Genomic DNA, 19,864 nt, shown 5'->3' on the forward strand with positions numbered 1-19,864 from the left:
TGTGGAAAACATCATTCCAGGGTTTATTATCCACAAAATTTTACAAAATTTACATAAATGCTCAAAAGCAGACCCACCCTGCTTCAGCAATTTCACATTTCATAACAAGTTGATTAAAAATGTTCATTATTAAAAAAATGTTTATACTTCCAGCATGGCATCAGCAGCTCCACTGCTAAGCTTAAAAAAAATGTCAAGAAGAATATACGAAATCAATGAGTGGCATCGAAAATTTGCCATACATAAATGAGGGACTGAATTCATTTCATATTAAAGTCTTACTGGATAACATATTAGAATAGTATCCAGGGGTAATTTATCAGAATATTACAAAGGTTAGAACAAATGTGTAAGGCATATCTAACAAGAACATTGCAAAATAATGAACATATATTTCAAAATGATCAGTCAAAATATTAAAGGAAATTATTTTTTCAATTAAGAGAACCCAGCATGAAAAAACATTTGGTATATATGTATTAGCAGAAAATGAAATAATACTGGATTGCCAAACAATAACTCAACACCAGCGTTGATTTAGTTTTTCATCAAGTGAGAAGCATATTTTAACTCTTCTGACTTCACCATGTTTATCAAACTTTAATTTTCCCCATGTAAAATTGAAATTGCCCAAAATCTTATTATGTATAGCTACTTTGGGTTTCATGAAAATCATACAGATTATCACCAGCCACCCTCCCAGCCACAGGCATTCCATTACGGAGTGACTCTCTTGGGGTCCCTGGGGAACATGGATGTTTTCCTGATGTTATCCAGCCCAAGGTACAACATCACCACTCTCTCCAAGCCAATGCCACCACCAGCATGAGGAGGGCAGCCATAGCGGAACGACTCAATATATGCTGATATTTTATCGATATCTACAGGAAAAAAAGGTAATGGTGAATATATTATTAATATGAGTACACAGACTGGTTACCACATTCTTACAAAGAAAAAAAAAGAACTCTAACCTGCCATTTTCTTGGCAAAGTATTCCAAGCCAAGAACTAGCAAACATTCACACAACAAAACATGTACATAATTGCTGAAGGGATTAACACCAAGCTTCATTGATTTCATAAATTTGTGCCAAGTTGATCACAATGTAACAGTTGCGACCTAGAAGCTGCCCTTAGGAAAGCCATGCACGGTATACTTTGCCATTTCACTCCAATTAGTGAGCCAGCTGAGGCACTAACTCGTCACGCAACAAGGAATCCAAGAAAACGCCTACAGGATTCAGCCATTACATACTACAATCAAATCACCATAATCAACAGCATATATCCAGCTCCGATAGATACTGTGACCAATTAACCTCAAACATCAATCCCAAGAAGAGACCCCTTCTGAAGGTCCAGTGCCTGGTGAAGCCTCACACATCCCAATATCATTTGCATTCCACCTTTTACTTTGGTCTTTTCCAAGTGAATGTGCGATTGATGTAATAGTGATTCAAAGTCACACCCATTAGGCTGCACTTCAAATCTTCTTCAATCTGTTAAGCTAACTCAGACAAATCACGAGTTCACACGTTATCATCATAAGCAGGATTAAGGTTTATTTTGTGATATACATACCTATATATTATAGTCTTAAGTTACTGATGTAGGCTTTTGTGGCATTCAGGTTTGCAGTAGGCCAGTTTTCTGAGTATCGTCCACGTTGTCATTTAGACGGTGATGTTTCACCCACAGTGCAGTAGGTGAAACACCACCATACAAATGACAACGCAGACGAAACCCAGAAATCTGCCCTACTGCGATATTATAGTTTTGTTGACTGTAAAAAATACTATTTCTCTATTTTTTTGAAAATTCAATTGTACATGGGATTATTTTGGATAAAAATGCACCAAAACTTACCAACTCCATGAACTTTCGCCCTTTCCGTTAAAAATTCAGGATCATGGATTCGCTGAGCCCCAGACAGAATTTCTTCACCACGCATGAACATATCATATGAATTGGAAGTTTTCTACAAAAAGATAAAAAAACAAATTAAAAGAAACCTTGACCTATGACTTAAAAAAATGCAGCTAACATTAACTTAAACAAAAATAGATTCCTTCAAAAGAAAATAAGAAATTAGATTGTGGTGACAGTTACGATTCAATTGTTGACCCAAATCACCACCAGTGGTCCAGAAGGACACAGGGCAATGCGTCAGCATAACCCCAGGGGCATTGTTAACACTATCTTCATATGTGTGATTTGCTTTCTCTGTAAAACTGAACAAAATCTGAACTCCTTCAATAGAGAATTTATACATGGTAATTTTTGAACTTGCCACGATGCTACAAATTCACAAATAGGAGAGCTTCTCCTTACCAGATCTGGACAAGTACTATACTTTTTGCTTTTTTTATCTCCGTAATAATCTATAATTAACCATTTTCAAAGGAATCACAGGTAAAACTTATTTCTCCTGGCTTATTTAACACATGATAAACTCAGAAGAAGCAATGAAAATATCCACATTTTTATCATATTTCCATTGGCCAATACAACAACAACCAAAATACAATTTATCGGCAAGGGAACTCATTTTTTAATCAAAATTTCCATATGAAATTATAACCTCAGAAAATACAGCATAAGAACCGTTTAGTTCTCACATACATTTCTATACTACTTGGACTACATTGGCGCTCTGGGAGCATGTTACCACTGAAGACTGCCGCTGCATCTGAGCAGAGGAGAGGAAATTCCTTTTGCAAGAAGAACTGGTGTCTTTACACTGGCACTGATAGACATTCATTCATTCATCCAAATCAGCTACCATAAGTTTAACTTCTAATTACTTCATTTAAAGCCTCACTCAAGCTCAAAGAAGACATACAGTTTGAACATTCATCAAATCACTTTTAGCACCCACCATTTTTGAAACTTCTTAGTGATGGTATGGTATGGTATTTGGAGGAGGTGACCGACAGCTGAGGTCATTTGCGCCACGAGGGAAGGGTGAGGAAGGAAGGGTGGAGAGAAACCCGGCATCGGCGTCAGCCTGCTCTTAACGAAAGGCGCCAAGGGGACCACGGCTTAACGTCCCATCCGACGGACGGAGTGTTGCGCTTGAAATGTCCTCCACACAACATTCAAGCAGGGATCGGGCAGTCTCTGAAAATTCTCTGCCACTGCCGGGATTTGAACCCGAGCCCGCCGGGTGGGAAGCCAACACTCTAGCCACCACACCAACCCGATCCCCTTCTTAGTGATCATATATCTTTACGCATGATCACTAGGTCTTGTTTTATTGACAAATTACCTCACAAGGGAATTGTCAGGAATACTGATCACAGAATAAAATAAAACTTAGTACACCCACAATACATCAGCCGTTTTCCATGAATTCCACTGAATTCCACTTTCAATAGGCATTACACCCATCTCAACAATGTAAAAGACAAGGGAAGATGAAACAAGGGGTTCAGAGAGAAAGGAAAGGAGGGAAAGAGAATGATCGTGCTTGGCAGAACAGCAGATGACAAAGAGAAATAGGAATCAAAGGTGCAAGCAAAAAAAGGAGGTTGGCTGAGAATGAGTGCAGATGAGAGGAAAGTACCGAGAAGTTTCATACAAAATTTAAAGAATTTACAAAGTACCACAAGGAAATTACAAAAGAATTTACCTGTAGAGTGTTTAATTCTGGTCAAATTAGCCATGAATATGTCCATCTATGTATTTATAAATATGTTTCCATATAGCTGCAAATCGGGCCTAATCATTTATTTGCATAAAATAAATACATATATATTTGAGCATGAATAAGATAATCACCGATGAGTGATTGAATTTAAATATCTAGCCTATTATGTACTCATGTGCATCTGTCACCATTGTAAGATTGTTAATAAGACATGATTAGTTATGTTCACTGGTAGGAGGGCAACAAGGAGGAAATGCAAAGAATAAATCTGGATGGAGTAGGAATGAGTAAAATAAAGTGGCCAGAAGAGGGAGACTTAAGGAATGGAAGCAGCTGGTTTATACACACTGGATCTGTAAATGGCAATGCAGGAGTCTGCAAAACACTCAAGAAGAGCACCATAATGGATGAAAAAAGCTACAAGCTGGATAATGAAAGTATGATCGTGGTTCAGATCAAGACCAACCATTTGACACTGGTGGCTAATTAGTAACCATTAGCCTCTGAAAACATGGTTTTAATTAGGAACAGATTATTTAAAAATCTATACTACAGTATTATCAGTTAGATTATATTATTAGATATTGTAAGGAAACTATTTTTAAGCATTCTTTGCCAAATGCCAACTCCATGGTGATAACTGAGATAACTTGGAGATAACATTATTTGATAATGACCATATTTGCCATGCACATATCTAACACCTATGATGTAATAATAACGAGATAAGCCATCATTATTTTCCTGTTATACTTACTCACTTCATTAAATGTATATGACGGTACCACATGAAAACTGCAAAATCTTATTTACACCCAAGGTTAAAAAAGTCATATGTGAATTTAAGTGTGAGTTAGGGTTGTGTGAATTTCATATCAAATGAACATTTTAATGGATATTGCCGGAAGATTTTCAATAAATGTAAGAAAAACATTCATTTACAAAACAAATGAAATCAACAATGTAATTGAAATAAAAATAAAGAGTATTAAAGAATTATTTTATAAATTTAGTGAACTACTTACTGGCCTATTTGGGTCAGGCATGGTGTAGAATGGCCTGACAGCAAGGGGATATTTGTCCAGTATGTAGAAATCGGTGTCATACTGAAAAATAATGGATAATATTAACACTGAAATTTGCTCCAAGATTAAAAATTGTAGAACAATGAAGAAACCCTGAGGAAGAGGAAAAGAGGTTCTCTCAATAACATATTATCATATTTTTATTAGTCCCAGTATTGGCTACTGTTAGGAACCAATGTGGAGCCAAAGAACCATTGCTGATAATACATAATACTAAGTATCAGCCTCTTATATAACAGAATTATATAGAACCACTTATATAGAATTGGTAGCATGGTTGCAATGTTGAAGTTAACAGATAAAGTTTGATAACCCATTTAATTTTCTGCTATTTAATGCCAATTCAGCAATTAAAAAAAGGCCAAATTTTACCACAAAGTAGCTCTGGCCTCTATGCTGAAAATAGTGTGCGTCAATGATACATAAGTATTTTCAATTCCTATGCAGTGATGTTCACAAATTAGAGCTTTTTTATTTTCAGAATACTAAATACCTGAGGTTTGCCTTGTAGTATGCAACCTAACAGCTGACAAAATATCTTACAAAAATTCTATTGAAAAATTCCGGTCATAATGAGAATCAAGAAAAAAAAATATGTACTTCAACTTATGAGGATTACTGCTGATATCTGCCACTCAGGCATGGGAATAATAGTGAGTTTAGATGTCGTCTTACTTTTCAGCCAATGGAAAATGAGGGAGACAAGGGAGCTTTTGAACATCAAAGGGCCCATCAAGACAAGATGGTGAACACGGCCCCTTGGTCTATTGAAATCAGACCACCATGAAGGGAACCAAAAAATATGACTTTCAACGATAATAGCTATCTACCAGATTCACATTAAGCCATCAAGGGCAAATTGAAGGTCAAATGGTTTATTTGTATATATCTTGTGAAAAATTATAAAAATAATCATCATAAGACAATTCATTGCATATATTTATGAATTTAATATTAATGATTAATATATTGGACTCAATCTCATGCAAGGCTTATAAATACTTGTCAAGAATATAACGATACCGGACATTACAGTGAAACCTCTGCTCACAGACACCTCTGACTTCAGGACAGTATTCAATTCCCCGGCAGAAGGATAAGCATTCATTTAAGGGTAGAACCTCTAGTGCCTATATTCTAAGTGATGTAACTAGTAATATGGGAGGGTGACCCCCAAAGGCAACAGGAAATTTTTGAAAATTGAAATGCCTGGAAATACATTTCACATTAGTTTGGAACTTAAAATTTAACTTTAAGCAGGTGCATCTATTATATATCAAAACTAGACAGTAGTTTTAAATAATTTTTATTTCTCAGGGGCCTTGGGGAGGATTTATCACCCTCATCCACCCCATAGTTATGCCACTGCTATATGTACCCTCTCCCTTATGGACACAGACATTTTTTAAGCACAAGTTCTCTCTTTTACAGACACCATCACCATGGCTTTTCTGACCGATCTCTCAAAAAAGTACATTTTCTTAACATAAAAGAATTTCATGCTGCTGGCTTAAATTTCTACACTATAGTACTTGCTGGGCTATATTAAGCGTAAAGATGTGGTTTTCTATTGGTCAACTCTCGCTTACGGGCACATTTGAGGACTGTTAGCACCCACACATGAGAGGTTTCACTGTATTTATAATCTTGGCAATTATTTAAATAATAATAAAAATGCTGTTCCTTCAATTTTAGGGGTAAAATTCTTTTTTAAACTTAATTAAAGAGTGCCAATGGTGGATTTTTCTCAGCGGTCGAATATAAAAATTAAAAACCCATCACTCGCAACAAAAAGCCGGTGTGTTCAAGCCTTGAGCTTCAAGGAAAAGCATCCCTGAAGGGGAGAGTTGGAAATTCTGATACACTGCCTCAAATTAAAGAGACTGCCTCCTCATCTCAATTTGTATGAGCAATTTCTGGTATCAGTTCATCCCTAGACAACACCAACCTTAGCCTTGACTAGTCTTCCCAGAAGTTTTTCATCTGGAGTGCTCAAGTCGTCTTCTTCACCGAGTTCCACTCCCGCCTCCTTCAGAAGAGCCCTGGCTTCACTGAACTCCAAACGAAGGGGAGGGTCCAAGAAAACAAATGGCTCCACAGGGTATTGCTTGGCCACCGCTGCTATCTCATCAGCATATCTTAAAGAGTGAATTACTTGTGAGCAATACTCAATAAGACGCATCACTAAAATGGGGTTTTTCACTCAGATCCAAAATGGAAATTCATTTTAAAAATTCAGTAGACAGAAGGGAAAGAAAAGTTATGACTGAAAAACAATCTTCCTCATTCAGCCATTTTCTCAAAAGTTTACAATTAAAAAGAAATCCAAAAAGATTCCGCACACTTTTAATGAGTTGCTGACCCTTTAGAGTAATAGTTCATAACTCATTCAAGGAGAATGTTTCATTGAGCAATTGCTCAAAAGAGCGTACACAAAAAATGAACCTCGTGCAATTGATACACAAAACCAGGGAATGGTAGAGAAGCAGTGACCCACTCAGCAGGACCAACTGTTTTGTGAAAGGGTTGACGTCAACTATTTATTAAGACAAACTGAAGGCAGGGAGAAGTGGGCCGTAGATTGAGCAATGGAAAAATTGCAATCTCTTCATTTTTTAAATCTATCACAAGCAACAATAAAAAAAATTGGCGATCGATCCATTCAGACCAAATGTTTGATGGCCAATATTGCCAGACAAAGGCTGATACTGCAGCGTAAGCCCCGAAATTTAGCGATTTCTAAAATGAGTGATAAACTATATAAGCTTCCATTCAACAATATATTCTTGGAAGGAAGTAAAACAGTTTAAAAAAAGTGATAATTTTACAAGGAGCAGATGCCTAAAATACCAAATATAAAGTACAGGTGACCAGAAATGAAAATGAAATATACACATAGGCTTAGAGTTAGAAGTAAACTGAACATTGCAGCCATAAATATTTTGACCGGAAAATATAATAAATGAACTCCCAGTATGGACAGTAAAAATAGTCTTAATTAAACGAGAGATAAATAAAAGTCATCTGCAATGACCAGATAGCAATCATATATAAAGCTAAAATAAAAAGCTTAATAAATAAAGCTTTAAATATTTAGCTTATGTTGACAATGGTGCCAGACTTTACTGGGAGAAATTTCTTGATATTAGTGTAGGTAGCAGAATTAACTAAACTAGCAACTACTATTATACATGTCTAAATAAATCATGAAGAAATGCACAGTTACTTCAACTGCCAGCTTAATTCTGTCTTTACAATCCCTCACAGAAAAAAATAAACATCATTTCTTACTTTTCCTGCAATCCACGGAACATATCAGTGAAAGTCTGCCCAATGACATCCAAGACTTCATGATAATGATGCTTAAAGGCCATTTCCAAATCCAAGCCAACAAATTCAGTGAGATGGCGATGAGTGTTACTGTCCTCAGCACGAAAAACTGGAAGAATAACAGGAATTCATGCAATGTATTTACATATCCGAACACATCTGAGAGGTTATTCTGCATTTCTGAATAATCTAGTTTAGATTTGGATGACATCACGGATTTAACCAAACATGGGCAATATTGGAAGCTCAATGCGCGACCACTTATGGCTTGAGAGTAACAGCTCACATAAAGGGCTCACTTCACTTCCAGAGGAACTGGTCATTTCTTTTGAGATGTTGTTGTCACCTCAAGGGAGGAATGCCTCATTGAACAATACACAGATAAATCCAAAATCTCTCCAAATGTGGTCATATTGATTCAGAAATACAGATTTCCACTGACAGTGAATTTCTAGATACATATTTGAGTCACAGACAAGCCAATAGTTATTTTCACAGTGAATTCATTTCTCATGCATTTCAGAAGATCAGAGATGTCACTAATTAGTGCAGTGACTTAATTACATGATCAATACACACAGTGATATCAACTCAATAAAATTTTTTTTACTGATATTTCTATTCTTCTTTAAAATATATACATAATCTGCACTATTCATACCTGCACCAACAGTAAACACACGGTCAAAGTCTGCTGCAATGGCCATTTGTTTGTACAGTTGAGGGCTTTGAGCTAGGTAGGCAGAGCCTTTGAAGTAAGAGACAGTGAACACATTGGCACCCCCTTCACTTGCAGCTGAAATGATTTTGGGGGTGTGGATTTCAACAAATCCCTAATTGAGGAAAAGAAAAAAATGTAGTGATTGAGAACTGCATATCCAATTACATACATTTTGGAAATGAACTTGACATTTTGATATAATGCAAATGCAGCTGTCAATTTATCCACAACTTAGCAACACAAAGCAAATAACAATAATTTATAATTTAAAATACATTCAAACAAATAAAACCCAGCCAAATAGGATATTCAACTAGCTAAAACTATAATGAATAATATTATACTTTTCCTCATTCATTCAAGTTATGAAATTGAATGAATAAAATATTGGAAATTACACAGGTAACAGTACTTGTACAAGCAATAAAACTTTACCTTGTCAGTGAGGATGTCGCGGAAAAGGCGACAAACACCTGCTTCTAAGCGAAAGATAGCTTGGTTGGCAGGAGTCCTTAGGTCCAGTACTCGGTTATCCAGTCTTGTGTCTTGATTTACAGCAATATTCGGCCCTTCCACTTCCTATTAAAAATGTAAGCATCGAAAAATTGTCTCAAAATAATCTTTCCCAGGCCATCTCCAAACTGGCCAACAATCATGATGTTCACATCATTGGCAGATGTGTGATACAGTGGATGTTGGGGTACATTGTTTTGTCGCTATTTTGCAGAGTGAATGTTTCCTGGCAAATGCTTCCAACCAGCATCAAATTACAGAAGTAATTTTTAGCAAGTTAATTAAATTACACCTTAAGTAACACCTTTAGCCTTCGGATTAAAAAATTTCATCAAAAATCAATAAAATTACAGTTTTGTTTTTTAGGCCAGCTAGACCAAATTATTAGGAAAAATTACATCAGCTTTGTCAAAATATTGGTCTTCGAATCTGGCTGTGGCAGCCACATGTACATTTTTTATTGAAGTCACGGAATGTGTCTGACAAGAGCATCATTGTTTGGAGTACGCAACACACCATACACATTCACCTGTTTCTCTTTATCCGAAGAAAATATCACAGCCTTTTTCTAGTCGTTTAACCCTTTCACTGCTGTTCAATCTCCGAAAACCTACTCCTCACATGCGACAAAAAGGTTAAAATGGGTTTCGTGTGCCCATGGAGCAGGCACTTCCAGGATGGGTGTGGTACACCCTCCGAAGGGTCGCTAATCCGCGACCCTATCCTAGACGAGCTCATCCACAGAGGACCGTCTCCTAGACCCTACCAGCCTACCTTCCGAAAAGTGACCGCTCTGACTGCAATTTAAAAATCAATCAATCAATCCGATCATAAAAATATAATTGTTTTCATCGCTCTTCTGCCAATCAAGCAATCAAGTATGTCCTTGAACCATATTTCTGCGATGAAAAATAACGATTTAGTTAACTTTGCTAAAAACGTGGCAGCTGACAACCGGAAAATGGCCATTTTAGCAAAGTTAACAAAATCGTTATTTTTCATCGCAGAAACACGGTTCGAAGACGTACTTGATTGCTTTATTGGCAGGAGTGCGATGAAAACAATCATTTTTTGATGATCGGATTGATTGATTGATTTTCAAATTGCAGTCAGAGCGGTCACTTTTCGGGAGGTAGGTCCCCTGCTGGTAGAGTCGATGAGACGGTCCTGCGTGGCTGAGCTGGTCGAGGATTCCGGGTCCCAGATTAGCAAACTTTCGGAGTGCTTCGGCGAAAGTGCTGACCGCAAGGTAGGGAGGAAGAAAAAGTACGTCCACAGCAGTCTGCCGTGCGGACGTACTAGGTACGTTCACAGCAGTGAAAGGGTTAAATAGCCATGTTAATATTGTCAAAACAAGATAATAAGATGGGGGAGTGAGTGAATATAATATTACTGGTAAACCAATTTTCACATTATGTTCAATAATACCATTATATGGTGAATTCCTTGTCTCTGATTTCTAAAATTCAATCTCTTAAAAGCCTAGCGTGGGGTCTCTTCTCCTTCACTTATCAACTGGGCCATCGCAGGGTGATCAGCTGTGAACGTAGTACATTCAGGCCAGTTTAAGACCTGTGACCACTCAACTCCAACGCCATATCTGGGCTCTAACTTCCTGACTGAATGTGAGCAAAACTTCTGGAGTCCCAACCGTGCTTCCTTCCAGCGAGTAAGAGCAAATCACCAATAAATTAGATACTTGTCCAACATCCCCATTGTTGTAATTAAGTGCATGAATTAAACAACTCAATTATTCACCTCCTCGAGTCTTCTTCTTGTCCAAGAATTGTAGCCACAATGTTGTTCTAAACTGCTGCGATAAGAGTGTACTGGGTGCAAGATATGCATCGAGTGGGCGTTAGCATGTCCCATTTCCCTAACTTCATATTCTCTAATCCCATGAAGAGGCTATTCCCCTCCCTTTCTGACTTTCAAAATGGCAAGGGAAACTTTGGAACATAAACACCATAAAGAATAAATGGCCATGGCTCCCTATTCCCAGTGAAAAACCAATAAAGCAGTCCATAAAAGATGTACATATGAATAATAATTTCTTGCAGTAAGCATGCTGGAAATAAAAGGGTTGCCCAAGGCAACTAGGTTTAATTTACAACAAAACTCTACAGAGAGCACTAGAGAACCAGTAAATATATATTAAACCAGCCAGTGGACATAACAGAACTGAATGAAAATATCATTGTGAAGCATTCCTACCTTTAGCAAATAATTTCTGAATGATTTTAGTTTTAAGGTTTTCGCAGCGATTAGATGCACTATTATAATTCATTTTCGGGAATACGTCTGCGTGCTATTAATATGAAGAAGTCTTCATGGAGAAGTTTGAAGCCGATGCTCTTTCATCAAGTGAATATCAACCGGTATGCTGGCTCCGATACGTTGATGACACTTTTGTTATTTGGCCACACGGGAAAGAGGCTCTTGAATATTTCCATGAACACCTGAATAATATTCATGATAACATCAAGTTCACCAAAGAAATCGAAGAAGATGGCTCCTTACCGTTTCTTGATGTTCTAGTAAGGAAAAGGCAAGACGGAAGCTTGGGACATTCGGTCTTTAGGAAGAAGACCCACACAGATAGGTACTTAAACGCGGCATCACACCATCACCCGCGTCAGAAGTCCTGCGTTATCAAGACCTTAAGACATAGAGCCCTTGCCGTTTCTGATGAAGATAGCGTAGAAAGTGAAATGGAACATCTTATTTCTATTTTAAAAGGAAACGGATATACTAATTCATTCATTAGGAGAGCTTTAAGGGAAGTCAAGGCCCCGATGGAGAAAACAAAACCAAGTGCTTTTGCAGTTCTGCCTTACGTATCAGGAACAACGGACCGGATTGCTCGCATCCTTGGAAAAGCCAACGTTGAAACCAGGTTTGGCACGTTGAGGAAGATCAGAGACCTACTTCCATCCGTCATTGATGCTGTTCCCCCATTACAAATGGAAGGCATATATGAGATTCCGTGTTCATGTGGGTCTAGTTACATCGGACAGACCAAACGGAAGATAGTGACAAGGCTGAAAGAGCATGAAAGGGCGCTGAAGGCAAGGCAATGGGAAACTTCAGCTGTCGCCGATCATTTTATGTCGGGGCCAGGACACAAGATCCTCCTGGATGAGGCCAAAGCCATTGCAAGAAAATCTGCATATTATCCACGGCTTATTAGAGAGGCGATAGAAATTTCTAAAAGACCAATGAATTTTAACAGGGATGATGGGTATAATTTAAGCCATGTGTGGAAGAGATACTTTTCGAAAATTTAATTACAATATTCCACCTTTCATCTTCCTTTTTTTTTATATTAGATGTTTTAAAGAAGTTGGCTTTTATTTAATTTTTATTTTTATTTACTTTTTTAAATACCTTAACAACAATGGACCTGTTTTTCCAACGGTATGATAGGTGTTTATATTTTCATTCTCCTGACGACGTTCCCAGTAAGTGGATCGAAACGTTGAGTTAAATATTAATAGCACGCAGACGTATTCCCGAAAATGAATTATAATAATTTCTGAATGATGTCTCTCATCTTCCAATAACAACTGAGCACTGCAAACCCTATTGTAAATCCTCACCCAATCGACCAAAGTTACTTACACCATCCTTTCTCTCTTTTTCATGTTTTTGGACTTAAAGAGTAACTCCAAAAGTTTAAGTAATAGTTTCTTAAAAATCCACACAATACTGGATTAGGATTGTATGAGCTTTTACTATTGTAAAAAATAATTAGTAGGCAGCCAGTTTAAAAAGAAAGTGAATCTTAATTAAGGAAGTTGAAAGACTTGATTGAAATTAAAAGGAGTTTTATTTTAATCAATGGTGAACATAAACCACTACTTTCAGTTGAATTCCCCTTAAGTAATATTTCCCTCTATGCATGATAATTGAAATTTGCAACGGAAAATAAATGCATCTTACCTCTTCTGTCACAGGCCTCGAAGCATCTTCAATTTGGAGAGGAAGCTGGGGCTTCGCTGAACTGACAACCCATATCTGTTTCACTTGGAGCTCCACATCTTTCTGTGTGCACTTTTCGATCTTTGATGCCACCGTAGAAACATCAGCCTCGACATCTACAATGGACTCCTTCGATATACTGAAGATTCAGAAAACCAATTAGCTACAGTAAAATAAGGTCCAGGGAGGCAAAAACCTATGCATTAAGTGGATAACGTACTTGGAAGCGAATTTCACCATTGGTTTGCTGATTGCATCATTCACAGCAAGAATAGCCTGAACAGTGTACTGCTGCTGTCTTAAAAGTACGAAACACTGCTTTCCTGCAAGAGCAAGGAATAATTTCATAAAACCACATAAAAATTAGAGAGAGCTGCTGAAAAATCAGTCAGATATACTCCAACCTATGGCTCTACTCGTGTGAAGACGACCACGTATCCAAACTGTCTTTCCAGCTGATTCTGGATCCAAGTCCTTAACATGGGTATAATGCCGCTGAACGTGTTCCTTGCTTTGTATCATTGGCAGGTTACCATATTTTCCAGAGGAGTAGTCGTCAACAGGAGGTTGAGCTTCCGCCTAAGGCCAAAAAAACCGATATCATTTTCTCATCGGCCCCTATTCATGCCGAGCAATGGAAAACAACATTGGCTACTCACAACTTTTGATTTCTTCTCCTCTTTCCTAGAAGCTTTGGCCGAGTCTTTGGCTTCTTTCTTGAGCTGCTTCTTCGATTTCGCCTGCGCACTACGGAAAACAATGACATAATAAAGTATTCAGCAAACAACGAGCCCTTTACTATCAAGCTAATTTGGAAGACCATTACCCTTCCGCGGGGACTTCAGAGTTTTCTTTATCCTGGACCATTTCGACCGCTTCTTGCCAGATTTATTTCCAAGAGAAACGTTAAGGTAGCACTAGAGTATAACACAGAGGCACATGGGTCCAGCCGGTCAAGTCAAGTTATTTGCGAACGGATGGCATTGAGGGGGTGGGGGAGGTTTCGCTGCCTGCTCTTCATTTGCTGCCAGCAAGCGGTAAAAACTGACGTACGAAAGCGCATGAATTTCTTCCACGTCTTGTGAATTTGTAAACAACGCCTGTGTGTCACTATTGGTAAATATCATGGGTGATTACTGTTTTGATTGTCCAAGTTATTAATCAGATAATGGAAGAGTATATTTTTCTTGATCTTTCGCGTTATCCTATTTTTTTACTCTGTACTAGGAGGTCACGGTTTTTCAGTTTACAATTGGAAGCCTTCTTGCCAATCATACCGGATCGCTGGTAGTGTTTCGTTGGAAATTCAAAGACTAATTTTGAGAAATGGTAAGTGCCATCCAAATTTAGGCTTATGATCTTGTAGCAACGGGAGTTTGAATATTATCTCAACTTTTTATAGGAGCCCACTCTGTATACGGTGAAAGGGATGGCAATCTTGGACAATGATGGCCACAGAATACTAGCCAAGTATTACGATAAAAACGTATTTCCTACAGCTAAGGAGCAAAAGGCTTTTGAGAAAAATTTGTTCAGCAAAACACATCGTGCCAATGCGGAAATTATTATGTTAGATGGCTTGACCTGTGTGTACAAAAGTAATGTTGATTTGTTTTTTTATGTAATGGGGAGTTCACAAGAAAATGAAGTGAGTAGTTAATTTAACCTACTTAATTAAAATAGCCTATATATGACCACTGCACTAATATCTTGCTTTCTCTCGGCTGAACAGCTGATATTGATGAGTGTGCTGAACTGCCTGTATGACGCTGTAAGTCAAATATTGAGGAAAAATGTTGAAAAAAGAGTTGTTTTGGAGAATCTCGACATAGTAATGCTGGCAATGGATGAAATATGTGATGGGGGGTAAGTTTTGTCCCTATTAAGAATGATTTGTTGCAATATTACTAAACGTTAACAACATAAAATACTGTGACCGACCTGGGGGAATGTACTTGCGTTGATTGGTAATTTTGAACACATATTAACATTGAATTGGGATATAATATTGGCAGAATTTGTAATAATTCACATATTTAAATAAGGCGACCAGTTTCTTAGGACGGCTTTCAAATGAAGCTATTTTTGTTGCGTTCTTTTCGTATTGCTTCTGGTCAACATTGTTTATGCGTTATTTTAAATTACCTTCTGCTTAATTTTTAACTATTCTATGGGTCTAAACATAGGCAGATCCAGGGGGGGGGGCACGTGCCCCCCCCAGACCCTTAAAAATATGCTAGATTTTTAATACGGTCCCATTATCATTTCGTTCGTTTTGTATGACGAAGTATCCTTGTCCCCCCCCCCCCCCCCCCCCCTGAACAAAATCCTGGATACAGCCTTGCTTGTGCCCCTCCCACAAAGAAATCCTGGATCCGTCCCTGGGTCTAAATGTATGCTAAATTTGGCTGGGGATTATTGAGTGTTCATGTCAGATCACAATGTAAGACTTGATTCTTTTTATTTTCAGTATAATTCTGGAAGCAGACTCCTCAGCGGTTGTTCAGAGGGTGGCATTACGAACAGATGACATACCTCTGGGTGAACAGACTGTTGCCCAGGTATTCATTTTTTTTATCTCTGTGAAAGATTCAATATTTGTTTGTTGGAGTTCGACCAATATTTGCGGCCCATTATTATTTCTTCCCATCATTCCTTCTTCTTTGTTCAACATCTCTGATCTATTTCCACTGTCGTGCAGGTACTCCTCATGGATTTTTCACCTATTCTAAAATTTTTACTCATTCTGTTGACATCCTTCCCTTAGATACTCCCTCTCGCCTCAATCTGAATAACCAGTGAAGGGGTGACATTGTCACAGAAGGAAAGCAAGAACTGGAGAAACATGTGCCTGCACCTTCAGAGCATTTTTCATTCACTCTCAGAAATTGTTTCATTGTAGTTTCAACTCTTATGGAAAGATAAAACACATTATTCTATTTAGTATTGCCCTAATAATGGTATGACTCGTCCTTTTTTCCAACCAAAAACAGCCTTGGATCATAGCGCCTCTCCATTATTAAATAATCCATCTCTTCCTTCTCCTTCTTCTCACCTACCTCTCTTAACTTTTACATTTTATGACACAATCTATAGTTTATTTCCTTCTAAGTATAATTTATTCTGCCTTCTTGTGCATCTATGGTTTTCCATTTCCTTCTTTCCTCCATTTTCTGTAACCCAGTGTAAGGTAAAAGAGTGTTAAAAACTTTTGGTGTATGTCGCCACATCACTGTTTGACCCCTAAATCTCAGGACTGAAGCTGGACACTTTCTCATTGAAATCTGGAAAGGCAGAGTTTAATTCATATTGGGGTGGGGTCAGTTGCTCAGTTGGATATTGTTTTGCAGGATTACCAGTTGCCATACGTGAACATTTTATGGCACATTGTATTTGTCGTGTCCCTGAAAAATGGTTCTCTTCTTCCTTTTTTATCCTTATCCAATCTCTTGGGAGTCTCTGTTTAAACCTTTTATTTTGGTGACCGTTTTTGTTACCTGCAAATTTTATGCCTGGCCCTGTGCTACGGGCTTGATAGCTGTGGACTTCTTTGAATGCACCGCTAGATCTGTCTCCATCATCCAACTCATCCACTGTCACTTCATGCCCTCCCCATGTTAGATGACTCAGCTGAGTGCATTACCTTTAATGCCTACATTTTCTTTTTTCATGACACCAATTTTATAACATCCAAAGTTCATTTAGCATCTTTTTTTTGAAAAATTAAGGCCATTTTTTACTGCCCTAAAAATGCCTATCTTACCCAAGCCTTTTTTTTTTTTTTTTGCTAATATAGCCTATTTAAGGGTCTTAAAAAAGAAATATTCCTCTTTACATCTGCAAATTTCTCTTTGTTATGATATTATTCTAGTACATTAGTTTATTTTTTTATGTAATAAGTTTGGCATAGTATCATAAAACAAGCATGGAGCAAAATCATCCAAAGTTTAAAGTTGCACAGAGAATAGAAAAAAAAACTATAGCAATATGTATTATGTTATGAGTACATACCTGGGATGCTTTCAAATGCTAAGCATTGTAAGATCCCCGATGCTCGAAGGGGCGTCGTCGATCAATTGGCAGGGATTTTTGGAAGGAAACTCATAGACTGCAGAAAGATGATTTTATTCGAACCCGTTTACATTATTTGCCGTCACACGTCCGACTCCGTGACGTCCGCCTCCCAACGGCCCCCTCCGCTGACCTCCCCTCCTCCTCCTTCTCCATCCTCAGCCATCATCTTATTCTTTCACCAAGCTCTGCAGTTTCCCACGGGAGGATGGAACCGCCACAGGATACGAGGGAGTAAAGCGACCCGACTCTTTGCAGAGACTCATGAGTCGGGAAGGTATATGAAGGAGAGTGTAGGTGATGGGTTGGGGGCGTGAAAAGGATGGGAACGGAAGTTGAGTCTGCTGTTTCTGTCTCTTACAGCATTGTTATAAAAGGCACTGCTTAGTATTTCTTTGTTTTATTTTTAAAAGATATGTTACCCAAAGTGGGTCTGCCTTCTCAGCTAGTATTGAATACAGTGCAACCTCGATATAACGACACCCCACGGTGCACTAATAAACACTCGCTATAGTGAATTGTCGCTTTACCGGAGGTGGAGCAAATAATAGCCAATATAGCTGTTGCGAACAGATATACAGGAACAGGAGTGGTGCGGCGACAGATAAACATCTATCCGATAAACGTAAGCATAAATCCAGACGAAAGGCGATGTTTTTTTGCATCACTAAATTTCCTTACTCAAATAACGACTAACTATTCAAACAATTTATAAGCGCCGCACTGAATAAAAATCATGCAAAGCATTATTTCGTCAATCATTATATTTATCGAACGAGAGTTTACCACATAAATTTGAGACTGAGCACTCCATTAACTTCATTTCTAACAGATCGCTAGCAATTACAGAGGTTAAGGAGTCTTGATGAAAGTCTTCCGGCGGTGAAACCCTCGCTATGGCGAGAGCCAGCACCGAAAGGGTCTCGTAAAAATGAATTTTTTAACACGCTCATTATAGGGTCAATTGACGGTGCATCGGCTATATCTCGTAATAGCGGGGGTGTCGCTATAGCCCGTACTCGCTTTAACGAGGTTCCACTGTACATATGCAATATGACTAAATATATTCTGCATTACTAGTCCAGTCAATATGTGCTCAAAATGGGCCTCATTAGGATAGTATTGGGGTAATTTGGGTTTTCTTCCTCTCTTTATCTATTATGAGGTAATGGATCCAAGTATGTGGGTGTTTTTACATAATTTCGTGATGTAGCAAAAAATTGCTCAACTTTTTGGGTTTTCTGTTTGTAATTTGGTATCCTTGGATGTGGAAATAGTGATGGGCACTTAAGTTCCTTTTGGTGAATATTTCACTGGCTTTGACATCTCAATTGTACAAGTCAGTTTATAGAGTTACATAGGCTCTGGCGTAAACACTTTTGCATGCATCACTAAAATGAATGAACTAAGAATTTTTTGGACATAGCCAAAACTGTGTAAACCATATCATATGAGCCATACCAGTTTTCAATATTGTTAATACTAATATAGTGTGGGAAAAACTGCTGAGGCACAGCAAAAAGATGAAAATAATGGTTGAGCACTCTAGAGTGTTGCTACTTTTGAGTGGTGAGGTGGGTATTTTGTTGCTATTTTGGCTGGGTGGCAAAGGGCGGCAACAAATGGCAATACATTACTTTATTAATAGTAATAGAACTAATACTGCTTGAATTTATTGTACAATATACCTTGCTGCATTTTCCCATAAAATCCTTGTAAACCGCTTTTCCATTTACATAAAGTCTGGGAGTAAAGTTAAATTTTTTAGCTGGAAATCAGGGAAATGTCAGTGAAATTGAAAATATAGGGTTAGTGTGAACCCTGTTGATGGATGGTTTTGTGAGTTATTGCAGTGTGCTTATATGCATCTATCTTTTCTTTTAGGTTCTACAGTCAGCAAAAGAGCAACTGAAGTGGTCACTTCTTAAGTGACAATATTCAGTGTTTCATATTAATGCATTCCGTGCAGCCTCTTCTCAATGCCATTTATTTGTCATTGTATTTTTTGTTATCATATGTCGATGTTTCTAAGTAAATACATCTGTGATGTAAATCATTTATCATTGTAAGAATTTAGGTAAGGAGATTATTGTTGAAAACTTCAGCCCTTAATAAAATTGATGATTAGAACCATCTTATATTTACGTTATCTTTATTTTCATTTTTTAGTGAAATTTTAATTAAGCACCAGCATGTCTACATTATATTTACCTTCCATAAGAGCTAGGACTGTTAGATGGGGAAGACTGTTCTAAGTTTTTGCGAAAAGAAAATAATTAGGACTGACAATTGAACTTGGACTTTCTTAGTCTCTTCAGTCAATCTTACCCATCAAAAATTTTGACTTAGAATAGGGGTTACGTGTACGATATCAATCAACAAAAATATGTTTTTGGTGAAAATGTACTTTGGGTACTCAAAATATATCAGTAGTAAGAAGTTAGCTGCCACAAGCAATGAAACACCCATAAAATTATGAATGGAAAATACCAAGCCTCTGCCTTAATTATGC

The 19,864-nt window shown here is 37.7% G+C and overlaps 2 protein-coding genes across 3 annotated transcripts; one reads left to right on the forward strand and one right to left on the reverse strand.

Annotated features, from left to right (window-relative positions):
- LOC124166129 (aspartate--tRNA ligase, cytoplasmic) lies at positions 1-14,263 on the reverse strand. Its single transcript, XM_046543786.1, has 12 exons — positions 14,108-14,263; positions 13,941-14,028; positions 13,686-13,860; positions 13,502-13,604; positions 13,243-13,420; positions 9,223-9,366; positions 8,728-8,899; positions 8,028-8,175; positions 6,685-6,874; positions 4,677-4,757; positions 1,869-1,980; positions 1-881 (listed from the first exon to the last, which is right to left on the reverse strand). The coding sequence occupies exons 1-12, from the start codon at positions 14,146-14,148 to the stop codon at positions 718-720; spliced, it is 1,596 nt and encodes a 531-aa protein (XP_046399742.1). The 5' UTR covers positions 14,149-14,263; the 3' UTR covers positions 1-717.
- A 44-nt stretch (positions 14,264-14,307) lies between these two features.
- LOC124166132 (coatomer subunit zeta-1) lies at positions 14,308-19,490 on the forward strand. Of its 2 annotated transcripts, none has more exons than XM_046543788.1 (6): positions 14,308-14,397; positions 14,509-14,610; positions 14,684-14,929; positions 15,014-15,147; positions 15,752-15,842; positions 19,237-19,490. In XM_046543788.1, the coding sequence occupies exons 2-6, from the start codon at positions 14,608-14,610 to the stop codon at positions 19,282-19,284; spliced, it is 522 nt and encodes a 173-aa protein (XP_046399744.1). In that variant the 5' UTR covers positions 14,308-14,397; positions 14,509-14,607; the 3' UTR covers positions 19,285-19,490. The 2 variants fall into 2 exon arrangements, with proteins under 2 accessions (XP_046399744.1, XP_046399745.1); XM_046543789.1 differs by having other exon boundaries at positions 14,351-14,397; positions 14,512-14,610.
- The last annotated feature ends 374 nt before the right edge of the window (positions 19,491-19,864 follow it).

The sequence above is a fragment of the Ischnura elegans genome, chromosome 9 (assembly GCF_921293095.1).
Source record: "Ischnura elegans chromosome 9, ioIscEleg1.1, whole genome shotgun sequence".
NCBI lineage: Eukaryota > Metazoa > Arthropoda > Insecta > Odonata > Coenagrionidae > Ischnura > Ischnura elegans.

Coding starts and splice junctions, on each gene's coding strand:
- LOC124166132 (XM_046543788.1), top strand. Junction 15,148..15,751: donor GATGAAATATGTGATGGGGG/GTAAGTTTTGTC, acceptor TTTTATTTTCAG/TATAATTCTGGAAGCAGACT. Junction 15,843..19,236: donor GTGAACAGACTGTTGCCCAG/GTATTCATTTTT, acceptor CTTTTCTTTTAG/GTTCTACAGTCAGCAAAAGA.
- LOC124166129 (XM_046543786.1), bottom strand. CDS start 14,148: ATGGTCCAGGATAAAGAAAACTCTGAAGTCCCCGCGGAAGG. Junction 14,029..14,107: donor TCTGAAGTCCCCGCGGAAGG/GTAATGGTCTTC, acceptor TGTTTTCCGTAG/TGCGCAGGCGAAATCGAAGA. Junction 8,176..8,727: donor TGTGTTTACTGTTGGTGCAG/GTATGAATAGTG, acceptor TTATTCTTCCAG/TTTTTCGTGCTGAGGACAGT.